This window comes from Paecilomyces variotii (genome assembly GCF_004022145.1).
Source record: "Paecilomyces variotii strain CBS 101075 chromosome Unknown C8Q69scaffold_2, whole genome shotgun sequence".
NCBI lineage: Eukaryota > Fungi > Ascomycota > Eurotiomycetes > Eurotiales > Thermoascaceae > Paecilomyces > Paecilomyces variotii.
Genome location: NW_021167141.1, coordinates 224,586 through 242,186, shown reverse-complemented (window position 1 = coordinate 242,186; position 17,601 = coordinate 224,586). Strand labels below are relative to the sequence as shown.

The 17,601-nt window shown below is 51.4% G+C and overlaps 7 protein-coding genes across 7 annotated transcripts; 3 read left to right on the top strand and 4 right to left on the bottom strand.

The window, feature by feature from the left end:
• Positions 1-1,540: 1,540 nt before the first annotated feature.
• C8Q69DRAFT_455102 (putative nuclear envelope protein) lies at positions 1,541-4,154 on the bottom strand. Its single transcript, XM_028629750.1, has 3 exons — positions 3,786-4,154; positions 3,423-3,690; positions 1,541-3,370 (listed from the first exon to the last, which is right to left on the bottom strand). The coding sequence occupies exons 1-3, from the start codon at positions 3,916-3,918 to the stop codon at positions 1,798-1,800; spliced, it is 1,974 nt and encodes a 657-aa protein (XP_028486988.1). The 5' UTR covers positions 3,919-4,154; the 3' UTR covers positions 1,541-1,797.
• A 124-nt stretch (positions 4,155-4,278) lies between these two features.
• C8Q69DRAFT_441540 (t-SNARE) lies at positions 4,279-5,233 on the top strand (the record flags this gene model as incomplete). Its single annotated transcript, XM_028628756.1, has 2 exons — positions 4,279-4,575; positions 4,712-5,233. The coding sequence occupies 2 exons, from the start codon at positions 4,279-4,281 to the stop codon at positions 5,231-5,233; spliced, it is 819 nt and encodes a 272-aa protein (XP_028486987.1).
• A 164-nt stretch (positions 5,234-5,397) lies between these two features.
• C8Q69DRAFT_132227 (holocytochrome c synthase/heme-lyase) lies at positions 5,398-6,848 on the bottom strand. The gene has a single exon (XM_028625321.1). The coding sequence runs from the start codon at positions 6,491-6,493 to the stop codon at positions 5,588-5,590; it is 906 nt and encodes a 301-aa protein (XP_028486986.1). The 5' UTR covers positions 6,494-6,848; the 3' UTR covers positions 5,398-5,587.
• On the top strand, positions 6,663-8,241 carry C8Q69DRAFT_132265 (diphosphomevalonate decarboxylase). Its single transcript, XM_028625323.1, has 2 exons — positions 6,663-6,826; positions 6,925-8,241. The coding sequence occupies exons 1-2, from the start codon at positions 6,759-6,761 to the stop codon at positions 8,069-8,071; spliced, it is 1,215 nt and encodes a 404-aa protein (XP_028486985.1). The 5' UTR covers positions 6,663-6,758; the 3' UTR covers positions 8,072-8,241.
• Positions 8,242-13,007, bottom strand: C8Q69DRAFT_132225 (IKI3 family protein). Its single transcript, XM_028625320.1, has 9 exons — positions 11,701-13,007; positions 11,555-11,647; positions 10,945-11,504; positions 10,743-10,896; positions 10,348-10,690; positions 10,026-10,294; positions 9,838-9,971; positions 9,508-9,787; positions 8,242-9,442 (listed from the first exon to the last, which is right to left on the bottom strand). Exons 1-9 carry the CDS (start codon positions 12,836-12,838, stop codon positions 8,412-8,414), a joined length of 4,002 nt encoding a protein of 1,333 aa, XP_028486984.1. The 5' UTR covers positions 12,839-13,007; the 3' UTR covers positions 8,242-8,411.
• A 1-nt stretch (position 13,008) lies between these two features.
• On the bottom strand, positions 13,009-13,763 carry C8Q69DRAFT_132232 (cytochrome c subunit). The gene is made up of 3 exons (XM_028625322.1): positions 13,453-13,763; positions 13,353-13,385; positions 13,009-13,291 (listed from the first exon to the last, which is right to left on the bottom strand). The coding sequence occupies exons 1-3, from the start codon at positions 13,628-13,630 to the stop codon at positions 13,266-13,268; spliced, it is 237 nt and encodes a 78-aa protein (XP_028486983.1). The 5' UTR covers positions 13,631-13,763; the 3' UTR covers positions 13,009-13,265.
• Positions 13,764-13,805: 42 nt separating this feature from the next.
• Positions 13,806-17,592, top strand: C8Q69DRAFT_455091 (putative ATP dependent RNA helicase). Its single transcript, XM_028629749.1, has 2 exons — positions 13,806-17,053; positions 17,119-17,592. Exons 1-2 carry the CDS (start codon positions 13,995-13,997, stop codon positions 17,297-17,299), a joined length of 3,240 nt encoding a protein of 1,079 aa, XP_028486982.1. The 5' UTR covers positions 13,806-13,994; the 3' UTR covers positions 17,300-17,592.
• The last annotated feature ends 9 nt before the right edge of the window (positions 17,593-17,601 follow it).

Here is a 17,601-nt window from a genome sequence, read left to right as displayed (position 1 = left end):
CTTGTGCATCTTTTTACCATGTTCGCTTCCGTTCACTTGTCTAAACACCGACTTCGTTCTCGCAACTATTTGGATTCCCAAGGACCTTTTCTTTTTTTCTTTTCAAGTCCTCCGATATTAAGCATTTCCGCCATGCGATTGGCAGATATTGAGCAACATCGTCTTGTGACGTTTTGACGAGCATTTTGTGTGTGGTGTTGCAATTTCAGATTACGAATGGACAACTTCTGGAGTACAGAGAGGGCGAGTTTAGGCAGATGGCCTAAATGGTAGGCCATCATGCAGACAAAAAGGAAAAAAAGAAGAAAACAAAAGTACAGGGACTGTGACGTGACACGACCTTTTTGTGTGTTTGTGATTTCGAGGTTGGGAAGTAAAAGAAATTGGGGAGTTACCGGTTCTTCGTTTTTCATCTACCGGAAACTCATTCTCTGGACGTTCTTCCAAAACAAAAAACTGATTCGCGATCTTGGGCGCTTGCACGCAGGCTTACCTCACCTCTTTCCTGCATGCACTCTTGCAGCCAGAGAGAATTATAGCCATCGGCAAGGCAGCTCCGTGGAGAGGCAGTGGTAATATTATAGTCGTGATGAATCAGCCATCATGGCCATTGCCTTACGTACTGTCATCCAAAGTGCGAGACTGATCATTGTGGGGGTTGTACATACATAGACTTACATATGTATACACACATATATATGGGTGCATATAGTATTTATTCCGTCTTCAATAGAACAGCATAGCTGCTGATATGATTCTTGAATCCAATAGCCTCTTTCACCAACATGACCCGAAACTAGAATGTAGTGGTAAGTAACTAAGTATACAGTTCGCCGTTCAATCCAACAAATCCACTAGACGCACATATCCAATTTAGTTAATCACTCTACTTTAAATACTCGCCCTATCCTTATACGCGCAAAACCCTGCGCACGATCCCACATCATAACAAACCAGCACTAACAGACTTACAGCCTTGTTGGGCAATGGACAGTGGGCACACTATCTAGAACCTGCGCTACAGAAGGACGCCCAGACCTTGAAACCTGCATAGCATCTCTTATATCCTTACTACTAACTAAACTGTGTTATGATGCATGTATACATCTAACCCCATACCATATCATAAGATAATAACGACACACTCACACTCACACAAACATACCAAAACAAACCGAAGCGTTATGTCCCCAAGACCCATTCTGTGATAAGAATATCTCAGATTTCTATACTGTATAAATTCAAAGTTGATAGTATCCTATCCTATCCTATCCTGTGTGAAGTACTTTCTCATATAGTTACCTTTCTCGGCAGGAATCGACAGGGCCGAGCGTTTGCCGTGGGATCCACCGCGGCTCGGCCCGCGGGGATTTTATGACCCGGGTTTTTTTGTTTCACTATTTCCCAAATAGGAAGTGCGTGTTTACCCTACTACCGATGTGGTGAAAAGATGAGATAGCTATAATTAAGGACGTTCGGACTAGAAATGTCCTGCGTTCTGATGTGAAGGTGAAAGGTATATATATATATATCTTTTTTTTATCAAGTCAATTCCCTTGTTGATGCTAATGACAAATGCAACTCGACTCCCCTTCGCCCTGAATTCTGTTGCGAAGACAAAGAAAACCGAACCCAACTCCCACTCTCTTCTTGGGCCCTAGATACATAAATAGAAAGCTCGCGCATCTCTGGATATCAGAAAAAGCCAATGCAGAGAAACTTTTCCAACGCACGCGGACAAACAATAGCCGCATGTCTATCTCATAATACAAGATGTTATCATCGTTACATAGCCTTTCATGCCTCTTCCTCCACCATACCTGCTGCCTGTTTCGCTAGTCTCAAGTCCTTGCCCGCAAGCCCAACTTGGCTGAGGTAGGGCTTGTATGCAGTGAGCAATTCCGTAAGCGAGCATTTCAAGGAGACCAACACAGCATCGACTTCCGGCACTCGGCGAGCTTCCGCCTGCGCTTCAGGGTTGCTAGACGGAGGAAAGGTGACGTCCGTCCAGTGGACTTTAAGGCCGCCGTTAATGAAACCCTCTAGAGTCACGATCGTGTCTGCAAGGAGACGTACGACACCCGGGAAATCGGATTGCACCTTGCCGTAGGGGTCTTCTTCCAAACTGGAAACAAAGAGGCAAGCCAAAGACTCTGCAGCATCGATGATAGAACAGAGAGAATCGTAAGGACTCCCCAGAACAATGCCACGTAACCGCCGTGAGTAGGTCTGCCTGAAAAGTGCACCAACTGGAGACCGTAGGATCTGGGCCGTTATGGGATGCAGCTTGTCCGGGGAGGAAGCTTGATCAGAATCAGTTCCAGTCAGCAACTTTGGCTGTTTGGTTGATGCGAGGAGCTTCCTCTTGCCCTCCGGGCTCAACATGGCCATGGACGCCTTATCAAAGATATCGCGAGCTTTGGCTCGAGCAGTGGGCGTCCAGTCCGGCGATTGGCCGTATGACTTCACGACGTTACCAATAGTTTCCTCGAACTTTTCATTCTGTGATCGCGCCTTTGGAGATGGGGCAAATATGTCTGCTTGTTTAGGCGGAGCAGTCAGCTGCGGCAATGTCTGGAGAGTCGGTTGAGGCCGGCCTTTCTGCGCTGGCTTCTTGGCTATGGCGGAAGGCGGGTTCTGGTATTCGTTAATTCGAATTCCAATGCCATTGATCACGGCCGTCGAGGCATTCAACACCTGGGTCCAGGTCGCGCCACCTTCACGATCGATATCGCTGAAGATGGCCTTTCGACGTTCAGGGTACTGTTGGCTGATAATACATAATTCCCAGAACGCAAATGTCTTCACGACCTCCTTTTTCGCCTTCAATCCATTGAGTAAGCTTCCATTCGGATCCTTCACCTCTGCTGTCAGCGTCTGACCCCGCTTCATCGGACCCTGGGCTATGAAAGCCGTGAAGAACAGATTGGACGTCCGCCAAAGTAGAATAAGCAATGCGCCGGATGTCAGACAACGCCAAAGAAGCGTAATATGCAGCGGAGGGATCAGACCAGGAGGATCCGCTGCAGACCGGGGGAAGTTCCAGAACAGCTTGGCGAACGACAAGGTGTAGCTCCACGCGGTGCGTCTGAGAAACAGCATATAGATTACAGGTCCTGCAACCGTCATTATGGAACTCCAGGCGAAGGAATCAACGACAATCTGCGGTAGTGCACGTTGAATCCTTCTCACAACAGGAACCACCGGGTGAGTTTTATAGTCCTTTGTCTCCGGAGTGCGCTTCGCGACGGGAACATCGATTCGATCGATGTCTGTGTACAGGTGGATCGATGATTGTAACACCGCAAGCAGAATATGAGAGATGTGCAAGTATATGGGTCTTTCGTTCAGCGTGGCCCGTTCATTGTGTCTGCTAAATATCAGCATCGCAGGCCATAGTTCATACCGCAAAGAGTGCTTACCGTCCTGGCTTGACCCATCCTAGGTCTGCATCACTCGAAGACGACCACACATATACTTCACTGAACCACCAGGCAGAGAAGAAGTACCAGCCAAACGTCTGGATGATATGCAGAGGGAATAGGTGCTTTATGGTGCCCAACGGAGAGCTCGTAGTCCTTGCGCCAATGTGCATCTGACCGACACGGAGAACGAAGACAGTAAGGGGACAAATGAAGAGAAGAAGGGTGCGAATGCCACAGGGACCAAATGGAAACCATGCCCAGAAAACTAGAGAAACAATGTCAGATGCAATTCTTTGCGCAAAGTAACCCCTCGAATGGTTCGAATTGAGGAAACGGAAATGGATCCACGACAACACTTACAGGACGACTTGACACCAGTAAAGAACGCGACCAAGTAGCAGACAGCAAGGGAGAGGGCAGAGGCGTGGACGAATCTGCGATGCAGGGCGGACGTCAGGATCCGCCTGTACGGGCGAGGCCTTGCGACGGCCATGGTGATGGAGATGCAGAACCTCTCGTTGATGTTTGCGGGAAAAGGATTACTGCATGATCCAGTTGGTGGAAGAGCAGCCCCTACAGCTGCAGGAATAAACTCCCGTCCGAGAAGAAAGGGAGCGAGCGCGCACCGGCAGCGTCGAAGCGATTGATCGGTTTATTATTATTCTTTGGAGCTGCGATATGTTTTTGCAGCTAAACAGAGTAACGGTCACATGACCACCGACGTCAGGCTACTGCCTGATCTTCCGCCTTCCTTCTTCGTCGGCGCATCAAGTCGTTTTATATCCCTTGGGGTTGATTTCTATCGGCCTCTTCTATGGAAGAAGAAGAACATTACACTGTATATTCTGCCGCCATGTCTTTCGATCGTCTAAGTTCTCTCGAGTCGCAGCCCACGACTGTCCGGCGCGGGGATGACCCTCAGTATCGCGATGATCCCGAGTTTCACCGTCTCACGGAGAGTCTCTCGAGTCAGCTATTCACTTTAACATCCAATATATCCCGTCTATCCAATCAGATCGCATTGCTTGGGACGAAGCGGGATACCGAGCGTGTCCGGGAACGAGTACATGACCTTCTAGAGGAGACGCGGGCGGGATTCAAGGAGGCCGGTGATGCCATCAAGAAGGTGCAGACATGGGAGGATGTCAATGTACGTGAGATATTGTCATTGTTGCTGTCTATTTAACTGTTGCGTTTTTCCAATCATTGGGCCTGTCCTGCGGAGCAATGCCTGCCTGATATCCCCTTGATAACGATAAGACCATTGCTAACAGATATCGATATAGCCCTCTCAAAAGTGGACTCAGCAGAAGCTCTCCTCTGAATTCAGATCGACTCTGGAAGAGTTCCAAACAGTTCAGCGTCGAGCGCTGGAGAAGCAGCGTGCATCTGCTGCGGCCGCGCGCACCGCTCTCGATGAGGGTGCCCCGACTTCTCCGTCGGCAGACGCCCACCAACAACAGCAGCAGCAGCAGCTTGAGGAACCGCGACTTGCTAACCAGGATGAAGTCGATTTCCAAGATGCTTTGATCATCGAACGCGAGGCTGAGATCCGCAACATTGAACAGAGTGTTGGCGAGTTAAACGAACTATTCCGGGATGTCGCGCATATTGTGCGCGAGCAAGGAGGCCAGTTGGATATCATTAGCGAGAACGTCGAGAACGTTACGACAGACACTCGGGGCGCAAATGTCGAGCTACGCAGTGCGAGCCGATACCAGAAGAACGCAAGAAACAAGATGTGCTGCCTGCTGATCATCCTGGCTGTGATCCTGACGATCATTGTCCTAGCGGCAACTCTCGGCTGAGCCCAGGGAAAGGATCACTTGTTTGCTGTCCGTTGACATAATGTTCATGAAATTTGATGTCTGGTCTACCTGTCTATCGTCTGTATGATTCCCTTTGTCTGTCTCGATATGCTCGTTGGACCGCTGTTCTTTTTGGTCTCGGTTCTGTCACACCTGGTCGGGTCTTCTCTTGGTTTCTCTGCGGGCGCGCTATGGGAGCGGAATTTCCTTTGTTATCTGTCGGTCCTTTACCAGTCATCGTACATAGCCATGTTATACATATACATGATACACTGTTCAACCCAAAACATGCCTATACTCCTTTTACCTCTAGTGCCAATTCCGTAATCCGAGGGGGCCTGTTTCACAGTCGTTTTACGACAACCCCATAAACCGACTGAATCTCATCCTGCATCCTTCCAATGTGTTCAGCTTCGGTCGTACGTCCAAATAGAAACTCAGTTTGCCGGGACTGGCGGTGTTGGTCAATCCCTGGCCATTGCCCTGTGAGCCGGATGATTTCCCTTGGTAGAAATCAATCACATATTCGATCCGCTCTCCTCCACATCTTTCTACTACCCAGTCATGTCGGTCGAATGGCCGTTGGTATCCCATCAATCCATTGATCCGCGCGCGTGGACTCAAGAACTGCGGATCCACGCCGAGACCGCGGAAGGAATAGAGCTTGGGACCACCGCATTTCTTGCTCCCCGGATCCGACGTGGGCGCTTTCTTCTCCCAGTCTAGAATCTGTTGCCAGGCGCGCTCATTAACAGCGTTATGGATCGGAATGATCGAAGCTACCGACGTAGCCAGTTCCTTCGCAGATGTTACTGATGTGCCGGTATTATTCTTGCGGAGAAGCGCTTCAAAGAACTGTCTCTCAGAGGGGTAAATCCAATTTCCCGTGGCAGGGTCATGACCAGTTTCCGTCTCTGCGTTGGAAGGAGTGCCGTGTGATGCCGCGGTGGCAGAGGGAGCGGAATGAGCGTATGGTGATGGACAAGCAGCGGGACCAGTGGATTCTCTGGATCCAGGGTCCAAGGCGCGCGGAATACTGCTGACTTCACGATCAACTGAGAGCGGCCGCTGCAGTTTTGTAGGCTGGTCGTTTTGTGACTCTGCTGCGGTATCTGCGGAGGGCGGCAGAGGATGCGGAGCGCCGCCGGAGGCTTTGTGTTGCTGTAACCAGATCTCCCGGGTCTTGTGGTCGACGGGACATGATGCGGCCGGGGCAGACGCCGCCGGTGTAGCTGACGGAGTGCTGGCACCAGCACCCATTGGGAGGATTGGGATGTTGATGAGAAATGAAAGAAAGAAAGAAAGAATTATTGACGGAGATCTTCGCGGGATCAGGAATTGAGGCTCAGCGATTGGAAATGCCAAAAAAACTGGCAGCACGGACCGCTTTTCTCACCGCCTTGGCTGATTTGGCGTCGCTTCAGGGGGTTATCGATCATTGATATTGTATGATATTGCATTATCCTCTTCGTTTCTCCCATTTATTGCCCTGCTATTTGTTCATTAAGACAGAAAGATATACAACATGGCTCAGAATGATAATACTGTTTACCGGGCCAGTACAACGGCACCTGTTAACATCGCTGTCATAAAGTGAGTTCCATGTCAGCCTACTTTTCCTGCTACCCCTCCTTCATCTCCAGACTAAACTGGAGACAATGATAACTATAGACTAACGCACATTAAAACAGATACTGGGGAAAGCGAGATGCAGCTCTTAATCTCCCAACTAACTCTTCTCTCTCCGTCACTCTGTCCCAGCAGTCGCTGCGCACTCTCACCACTGCTTCTTGCGCCGCAGCCTACCCCGCCTCCGACACGCTGACACTCAACGGCAAGCCCCAGGACATCCAGTCCTCCAAGCGGACATTGGCTTGTCTGTCAAACCTGCGCGACCTTCGTCGCGCCCTGGAAAATGCGGACCCCTCTCTTCCTAAGCTCTCTGCCTATCCGCTGCGCATCGTCTCCGAGAACAATTTCCCTACTGCCGCCGGTCTGGCCTCCTCTGCTGCTGGATTCGCTGCCCTTGTCCGCGCCATCGCCGACCTTTATGAGCTCCCTCAGTCACCTACAGAACTCAGCCGTATTGCCAGACAAGGCTCTGGCTCCGCATGCCGCTCCCTGATGGGCGGCTACGTCGCCTGGCGCGCTGGCACCAAGGCCGATGGAAGTGACAGCATTGCAGAGGAAGTTGCTTCTGCATCTCACTGGCCTGACATGCGAGCAATGATCCTCGTCGTCAGTGCTGAGAAGAAGGACGTCCCCAGTACTGAGGGCATGCAGACCACTGTTGCGACATCTTCTCTCTTCTCAACCCGTGCTGAACTGACCGTCCCAGCGCGCATGGCTGCTATCGAAGCTGCTATTCGTGACCGTGACTTCCCTACTTTCGCAGAGATCACCATGCGTGACTCCAATGGTTTCCATGCCACCTGTCTCGACTCCTGGCCCCCAATTTTCTACATGAACGACGTCTCCCGCGCGGCGGTCCGTATTGTGCACGACATCAACCGTGCAGCTGCCAAGACCGTCGCGGCGTACACCTTCGACGCTGGTCCAAATGCTGTTATCTACTATCTCGACGAAGCCAGCACTGTTGTCGCGGGAACGTTCAAGGAGATCCTCGGACAGAAGACCGACGGGTGGGAAGGCCCCTTCGCCGACCGGCTAAAGACCGTGTCCAAGGGTGTGGACCTCAGCCAGTTGGACTCTCGTGCTGTGGACGTTCTGAGGGATGGCGTTAGCCGGGTTATCCTCACCGGAGTGGGCGAGGGACCCGTCAAGGTTAACGAGCACCTTGTCAGTGAGAAGGGAGACATCCTGTCCAGCGCAGCTTGAGTAATGATAACTCGAGATTCAACATCGGGAAACGAAAGAAAAAAAAAGCGAAGGGAAAAGGAAAGTACCAGATTGAACATTTATCATATGCGATACGCGACGTGTGATTGACTGGAGTACGACAGCCTGTATAGTTTTAAGGCATGATAATAGATCGCACAAAGATACCCGTTATAATGTCCTGCCTCATTACTAAACACTTCTGCATGACTACACATATACGCAGCAGAGCTGGCAGAGGTAATATTTGATGTATTCAGAAACCAGCCTCAAACGATGCATGCATTGATCCATATATCAAAAATAAACACCAACAGACCAAGTATATTTTTATTTCTCCCTACAGCAGCGCCAATCCCTTGAACTCTTTCACTAGAGGCGCATCTCTTCCCTTAGAACCGACTCCAACACCATGCATAGAATCCCAGAGAACACCCTGGCCGCCCAACGGCCGCGGGATCTCCTCGACGACCGGCCGGTTATTTCCATCTTCCCCATCCGTCTGCTGCTGCTGCTGCTGCTGCTGCCCCGTCGGTTGGACCGGAATCTCGAACACCTCATCTCGACACTCAGAGCACATGTTCAATACTTCCCGCAGGGCCTTTTCCACCGCATGAGCCCGCTCTCTCATTCCACGACGGAGAAGAGCTTCAGATAGCGACTGCACCTCGTCGATCGAGGAGTTGACACGCTCGATGAGTCGACGGACGCTGTTGACTAGGTACTCTTCCTCGTAGACGGTGCCTTTCTTGCCGCTGGCGCGTTTGCGCTCTTCCTTACGACGCGTTCGGGACGTCTTGCGAGAATTGACGGTGCCGCCGGTGTATCTGGTGAACATGGTGCGGCCTGCAGCTGTGGAGGCGTCTGTGGGTGCGAGGGAGACGTTGTCGGGGATGTCTGCTGCGGCGCCTTCCATGGTAGGGTCGCCGCCGTAGAAGGCGAGAGGGTCGTTGGCGCGGCGCTCGCGCAGTTCGCGGATGCGAGGGACCTGTGCGTTTAGTTGGGCTTTGCAGTCGGCGAGGAGGTCGGTGGTCGAGCTCATTGCGTCGGCTAGACCGGTGTCGACGATGTCTTCGACGAGCGATTTATGACCGTTCAGGACAAGCAGGCGAGAAGCATCGGCGAAGCGTGAGCCACGGCAAAGCAGACGGGCTGCGGTAGGGATATCGTGGAGGTGTTCGGCGTAGATTTGTGCTGCTGAAACGTAGTCGCGAGTTTCCTCGGTCAATGTCGTGGCGAGGGTGATGGTCAGATCTTTCAGTTCCTCCTCCGGTAGGGGGACCATAAGCGCGCAGTACAGGGATTCCCGCCAGCGGTGAGCAAGATGGTAGCATTTGTAGGCCGATTCGTATAGGCCAAGGGATTCATAAGCTGGAGTTTGTTGAGTTAGATCTAGTTGATATCGAGGGTTGTATCGTTTCAGAGCTGAAACCTACCGATGGCTGCTTCTTTGTAATTCGATTGGTCGTAAAGATAATCTGCGTAGGCTTGGGTCATCTCCCGCAGCTGCTCTGGCTGGTACTTGTACAACTCGAGTGCCTCCTTGTACAGCGTGTGCTTGATGGCATAGAGCTTGAGTTCCTCGTGCTCTTTGAGAGCGTGAAGATGCGTCAACGCCTTCGAAAATCTTCCGAGGTAGTTGTCGATCTCAAAGCGTCGCCGCAGTTCAGGCAGCTCCTGCAGCTTGCGAAGGAAGGGGAGATATTCTCGGGGATCCTACGAACCGATTAGAGTCCATCTTACAGAAAAGTCCCCGCTGTACTTACTCTCTGCGCCTGCTGAGCCACCAACAAAGTGAGCTCTAAGTCGTAAAGACCGAGAGCGTAACCATACAGGTGGTTGGCGTCAGTTAAGAAACACATATGCTCTATAGCCTCCTCTGCTTGCTCTTGGCTTTCTTCTACATAAGATTGTTAGTGCAAATTTCACAGGAATGCAAATTAAGGGAGTATACCTCTGAGACGAGCAACAAGCTGCAAGCCAGACTCGATGTCGGGTGGCAACTTGCATACATGCGCTGTGATCAGATTTTGCAAGTTGGTTGCGATTCTGTTCTTGAGAGCTTCCAAAAAGGCATCGCAGATACGGTTGACTTTGTTCTCCTTGGTTGACTTCGTCTGCGGCTTTGATGGAGCTCCGCCAGGCAGCTGGGCCTGTTCTTGTGCTTCGACTTTGGATATCTTCAAGGTATCCTTATACAAGGTTTGAGACACGTCTTCCTCCCTGGCAATAGACGGTGAGCAGGTTCCCCGGCATAGGATATTAGATTAACGTACTTTAGACGAGAGAGGAACTCGTCGATCCATTCGACTTTCTTGATCTGATCCACGAACAGAATTATGTTCTGCATGAACTGGTCGGGATTATAGTCGTGGAGGATGTTCATGTCGACCATCTGGCTTCGGCAGGCAAGGAACGCAGAACGGTAATCCTTTCTGTCGATAAAGTGTCGAATACCGGCCAGAACAAGAGCACGAGGATAGATAGTCTCAATATTACCTCGGGGCGCTTGAAGTGTGACGGCAAAGGTTGACGGCATCACTGTGACCAGGCGGGATCCACGCTCGATACTCCTACAGCGTTCATCGGTCTCAGGAGTGTCACCAGGCACTTCGATTTCTGCAATACATTAGCTTCTGTGACTCTGTATTTAAAGGTAAGAGATCGTCACCTTCAACACTGGTAATGTGAACAAATTTGATGAGGTGCTGGGTAGTCGTAAAGATGATATGCGCAGGCGTAATATCAAAGGATGTGCAGTTCTTCGCGAGGAGGCGCTTGTTGGCGTAGAGAGAGCCTGTCCTAGACATGGTAACGAGAATATCCTGCTCATTATCAGTGCCATTCGCTGCCATAGTAGGGGTTGGTCATACCTCATCGTCAGGGATGTGTATCGCTTTCGCCCAAAAAGTATCCGACCCCGGGCTGCCATTCCACGCACCCACGTCAACATTGTCATCAGGTGACACGTTAATAGTAGAATAAGAGACCGGTGTGTTTGGCTGTATAGTATGAGAAAACCAGAGTTTATCGTGTCCGAGGCTTGAGAATATCGATCGCAGTTGCTCTGACCCTGACGCCTGGTGTACAACCTTGGTCACACGAGTCTCAAGTGTAGTTCTCTCAATTTCGGCTTCATAGGGTGATTTGTGGACCAGGATGTACACCTCATTCTCCTTTAGGAAGGCGATCTGGCGCGGTCGACTCTCAGGGTCTTCCGGTAGCGGATAGCTTGATTCCAATAAGGGAGCTGGAACAGGCCGACTCTTGAGCGACCATATGAAAACAGAGAAACTCTCCCTGGTAAGGACAGCGATTCTTGTACCCGTCTGGCTGAATGAGACGTCGACAATATTGGAGTCAACGGTGATCTCACAATGAGCCATGGGGGGTGGTACACCCGCCAGTCTCAAGGGGGTCAATTTCAACACCTCTGTACACTAGTTAGAGCAATTATATGTAGGAATCGGAGAAGACACATACTTCCGTCGATGACGCCAACCGCACCGGTATCGTGAGGGCTCACAGTAGAACCGTGAGAAACATCGAAGACGAAGTCCATATCGAGGATTGAGCCTACTTCTCATGAGCCATCTAGACACTCAAAGGCCAGGGACAACATAACGTACCTGCTGAACCAGCCACAAAACGCAGTGCCTTTTCCTGGTGCCACCTGAAAGAGAACAGAGAGGGGAAGTCTGGGTTTGTCACGATGGGTATTTCCTGTTTTAGATAGTAGTGATAGTTGCCCATAGTCCACAGTTGCAGCCTATCCTTGAACCAGACTGCGAGTACAGTGGAATCAATATTCCATGACAAGGAGATATCTGATGCCCATGTTGCTCGCTCTTCCACAGTGAGACGCAGGGTGAACTGGCCATGTCGTAGCCCGTTTCTCTCGAAGAACACGACATCAACCCGATCGTCAAGTCTCTGGATACCAGCAATCAAATTCCCTGCTGGTTTCCAGCTCAAAGCACCCTCAAGGCCATCTACTGGCTCGCTGACACTGTCCAGCGTTCCTTCTCTTGAAAAGACTCTGATAACTCTTCGGACGCCGGTCTCGATGCTGTTCACAGCAACAAAGGCTCCATCTCCTCTCCAGCTGATAGTCGTTCTGCCATCGTCATTACTGCTTAGCTTTCCCTCGTCCACCTTCTCAGGCATGGTTGGATCTCGCATAGCTTTCGCTCTCTTTCCTTGGAACTGCGTCTCTTTCTTTCCCCAACCAACCGAGACATGACGGGAAATCTTGAGGTCGTCGGCTGTAAGCTCAACCAGGACAACATTCTCAAACTCCCTGGTCATGTATAAGAAAGTATTCGCTCTTGTAGTGATGGCCAGAAGTTCCTCATCAGGCGACCATGCCGCAGCGGTGATTCCAACATCAACGGAGCCCACAATCTCGATCTTGTCCTCCCCCGGCTGAGGCTCCTCTCGCACGATGACAATATCACCTCCCTCCAGTACCAGACATGCCGTTAGGTTGTCTGCGAAGTACTGCAGAGAAAGTATGCGGTCGCATGCCAGTTCCGGGAGCGGGCATGGCGCATCCCAGGATGCGATCGACTCAAACTGCTCCGCAGTAACAGGTCCGGAATATTCAGCATCCTGGCTCTTCCTTCTCAGATCTATGATTGCATTATTTTCCGTCGGTCCAAATGCACAGATGACTGAATCCGACGCGGCATCCCATGCGGTGGCAGTCAGTGGCAGTTCGCCTTGGAGTTGTACCTCCGCGAGGCGCACGTTTTTCAAGTTGCGCATCTTCAACCAGCGATTACCCCACCTCCATGAACAGACGAGGAGTTACCTACAAAAATGAAAGACGGGCCTCCTGGAACGGAGGGTGAGCTCCAGAAAGATAATTTAATGTTTGCTCGTTGCGTTGACCCCGGGGATTTCAATATCAGAATTCCGACCCAAAATTTTAATTTTCTTACGGGAGAAAGTGAGCTTCCGGCCAATGACTTCATCCACATTTCAGATGTTACTGGTTTCTACGCCTGTCCGACCCAACACATAGATCTACGCAAAACCGTGACCATCGGAAAAGATGCAACGTTCCAATAAATTTCAATGTGTCTGTCTAGCTTTGTACAGGGTGTCCCGTTGCTCAAAGAATTGGCCTCCCGATTACATCTCTGTCGCTCCGACAGCCACGACGGGGAATCCAAGTCCAACGACGAGGACTTTAGCGGGTCTTGTAAGTCTGCCAAACTGTAGAAATATATGTCAGATTTGAACGAGGATGCAGAGTGATAGCGAGGACGGAGCATACCAGCAATGGCGAAGGGAGTACCGAAACCGGTAACTAGAGTTATCATTGTCAGCCGCCAATCCGTAGCACGATCCGTAGCAACAATGCGGCGGCTACTTACCCATGAAGGCCCAGTATCGCAGCCAGAAGAAGCGAGTGAGGGGGTTGAAGGGGATGGAAGTGCGCGGGCCCTCGGCGTAGTGGTACGGGCTGGCGAGCTGGGCACGAGTGGTAGAGAAGCCACGGCGGGCGACGAGGTTGGCGGCCATTCTGGCGCGGATAGCGGTAGCGGCGTTCATCTTGGGTCAATTAGCTAGGAGCAATTGACATTGAGCTGGTTCCAACTAATAATAATACCGACCTTGAAGAAAGAGCAGACAGCAACGTTGTCGGGAGACTTTCACGATGGAGAGAGTATCTAGCAGGAGTGGAACGAGCAGCTTGAACGGCCTTCCGGAAGTCCCTGCGCACGTGATCCTTTGCTGGCAGAGTTTTGCCGCCTTTCCCCGCCTACGGGCTCCTGTCGAATCAGAGGCGCCGCTGATACCAGACGGTCTTTTGAAATAATTTCTCGCGACAAAGAAGAATCCGTTTCTTGTCGAAGAGCGTCTCCCTCCCCACCGTCCTGTCTCCCTCGTGTCCTGTCAAGGGATTTCGTGGACCATGGATGACCTCTTCGATGTCTTTGAGGACCAGCCTCAAGGACTGAAGCCTGCGGACGATGTTCAAAGACCGCGGCCGAAGAAAGACAAGACCAAGAAGCGCCAGGCTAATGGGGATGTGAAGGAGAATGGTGCAACGGAAGAGAAGAAGGACGAGGCAGCGCTGTCTGCTCCGCCAGCTGCGGATGCCGATACTGACATGACGGAGGCACCTAGCGCACAGAACGGGCAACCAGAACCCAAGCGACAGCGTCTCGATCAAGAGGCAGAACCTCTGGTCGCAGACACGTTCGAAACAGAACAGGAACGTGAAGTCGCAGCATCTGGTCTTGGAGAAACCGGTGATGCATCAAAACGGGTGGTGCTCTCGCACCAGGTCCGCCATCAGGTCGCCGTCCCGCCAAACTACCCATACGTGCCTATCTCGCAACACAAACCGCCGGAGAACCCCGCAAGAACATGGCCCTTCACTTTGGATCCCTTCCAGCAGGTAGCGGTCGCGTCGATCCAGAGAGAAGAGAGTGTCCTTGTTTCGGCCCATACTAGTGCAGGAAAGACGGTGGTGGCCGAATACGCCATTGCGCAAAGTTTGAAGAACAACCAGAGAGTCATCTATACGAGTCCGATTAAGGCCCTGAGCAATCAGAAATACCGAGAGTTCGCGGCGGAATTTGGCGACGTGGGTCTGATGACTGGTGATGTTACGATCAACCCAACAGCTACTTGTCTCGTCATGACGACAGAGATTCTCCGGTCTATGTTGTATCGCGGCTCTGAGATTATGCGAGAAGTTGCGTGGGTGGTCTTCGATGAGATCCATTATATGCGCGATGCTACCCGAGGTGTAGTCTGGGAGGAGACTATCATTTTGTTGCCCGATAAGGTCCGATACGTCTTCCTGTCCGCTACCATTCCGAACGCTATGCAGTTTGCCGAATGGATCACCAAGATGCACAATCAGCCTTGTCACGTTGTGTACACCGATTTCCGACCAACACCCCTCCAGCACTATTTCTTCCCCGCCGGTGCTGATGGTATCCATCTGATTGTCGACGAAAAGGGCGTCTTCCGTGAGGAAAACTTCCAGAAGGCCATGAGCTCGATCTCTAGCAAGAAAGGTGATGATCCTGCAGATGCCATGGCCAAACGGAAGGGTAAGGGCAAGGACAAGAAATTGAACAAGGGCGGCACCAAGGGACCATCGGACATCTACAAGATCGTGAAAATGATCATGCTAAAGAACTACAATCCCGTCATCGTTTTCAGTTTCAGCAAACGCGAGTGCGAAGCCGGCGCTTTGCAAATGAGTTCATTGGCTTTCAACGACGATTCGGAGAAGGAGATGGTTTCGAAGGTTTTCGACAGTGCTATTGAAATGCTGTCTGAGGAGGACAGGAATCTCCCGCAGATCCAGAACATTTTGCCTTTGCTCCGTCGTGGAATCGGCGTCCATCACTCGGGACTGCTCCCTATTCTCAAAGAGACCATTGAGATTCTTTTCCAGGAAGGTCTCATTAAGGTCCTTTTCGCCACAGAAACTTTCTCCATCGGTCTGAACATGCCGGCTAAGACAGTAGTTTTCACAAGCGTGAGAAAGTTCGACGGGTTTAGTCAACGTTGGGTGACACCATCTGAATTCGTGCAGATGTCTGGTCGTGCTGGTCGAAGAGGTCTTGATGACCGTGGTATCGTTATCATGATGGTTGGAGAAGAGATGGACCCAGCAGTGGCCAAGGAAATCGTCCGGGGCGAACAGGACCGACTGAATTCAGCGTTCCACTTGGGCTACAACATGATTCTGAATCTCATGCGTGTGGAAGGCATCTCACCGGAGTTCATGCTCGAGAGATGCTTTTATCAGTTCCAGAACACCGCGAGCGTGGCAGGTCTCGAGAAAGAGCTTCACGAGCTGGAGGCACAGCGGGCCGAGATGAACATCCCAGATGAGGGAACGATTCGCGAGTATTACGACCTCCGGAAGCAACTTGCAGGTTTCACGGAGAATATGCAGGACGTTATTAGCCACCCCAACTACTGTCTTCCCTTCATTCAGCCCGGAAGACTCGTGCAAATCAAACACGGTGACTACGACTTCGGCTGGGGTGTGCTGGTCAACTACAAGGAACGGAGGGCTCCGAAGAATTCGACAGAGAAGATTGAAGATCACCAGAGATACGTGGTCGATGTCCTGCTCAAAGTCGCCAAGGGAACCACCTCGGGCACGAAGACCCATCAAGATCTTCCTAAGGGAGTGAGACCGCCTGAGGATGGAGAGGAATCTCGCATGGAAGTCGTCCCGGTGGTGCTGAACTGCATCAAAGCCATCTCCCATATCAGAATCTTCTTGCCCAAGGACTTGCAGTCTCCGGACTCGAGAAATGGAGTCGGGAAAAGCCTAGCTGAGGTGCAGAAGCGCTTCCCTGATGGGATCGCTCTGCTTGACCCCATCGAGAACATGGGGATCAAGGATGATTCGTTCAAGAAACTGTTGAGAAAGATTGAGGTTCTCGAGTCACGACTCCTTGCTAACCCACTCCACAACTCGCCTCGTCTGCCCGAACTCTACGACCAGTATGCGAAAAAGCTCGAGCTCGGAACCAAGATCAAGGCCACCAAGAAGAAGATTTCGGATGCGATGTCCGTCCTGCAGCTTGACGAGCTCAAGTGCCGTAAGCGTGTCCTGCGTCGATTCGGTTTCATCAACGAGGCGGAAGTCGTGCAGCTCAAGGCACGAGTTGCGTGTGAGATCAGCACCGGCGATGAGCTCATGCTCAGTGAGCTCCTGTTCAACGGTTTCTTCAACAAACTCACGCCGGAGCAGGTGGCTGCTGTTCTGAGCGTCTTCGTCTTCGAGGAGAAGACGAAGGAAACACCTGCTCTGACCAAGGACGAGCTGGCCCGCCCGCTCAAGGAGATCCAGGCTCAAGCGAGAATCATCGCCAAGGTCTCCCAGGAATCGAAGCTGGCCGTTAACGAGGACGAGTATGTACAGAGCTTCCACTGGGAGCTGATGGAGGTGATTTACGAATGGGCCAACGGTAAATCCTTTGCGGACATCTGGTAAGTTCCCCTTGGTGGCCCCCCACTGATCCATCGGTTTGGACGGGATGCTAACGACCCTGCAGTAAGATGACGGACGTCTACGAAGGCAGTTTGATCCGGGTGTTCCGTCGGCTGGAAGAGTGTCTGAGACAGATGGCGCAGGCCGCCAAGGTCATGGGCAGTGAGGAATTGGAGAACAAGTTCGAGACGGCGCTCACCAAGGTGAGAAGGGATATCGTTGCCGCCCAATCGCTGTACCTGTAAGCCTGGGAGACATTCTTGGTATCTCTTTATTGTGCTGTGTACATTTCTGTCTTTCTCGTTTGATCCTCGTGGGTGCTTGTAAGGCATAGCTTTGGCGTCATGGCAGGTCAGGACCTGTGAGGCGGTTAACAGTAACAGGAAAAGCTCTGAATGAATGAAAGAATTTTAGCCACTGGTCCAACGGCCAGATCGGAAACCCAACGGTCTGAATCGTAAGCGAGCTGTAGGTTAGTTAAATTAGTTGGTTAATTAATTAATTAATATTAATATCCACGTAGTGCTTGGGCGTTTGCTGGCCAGGC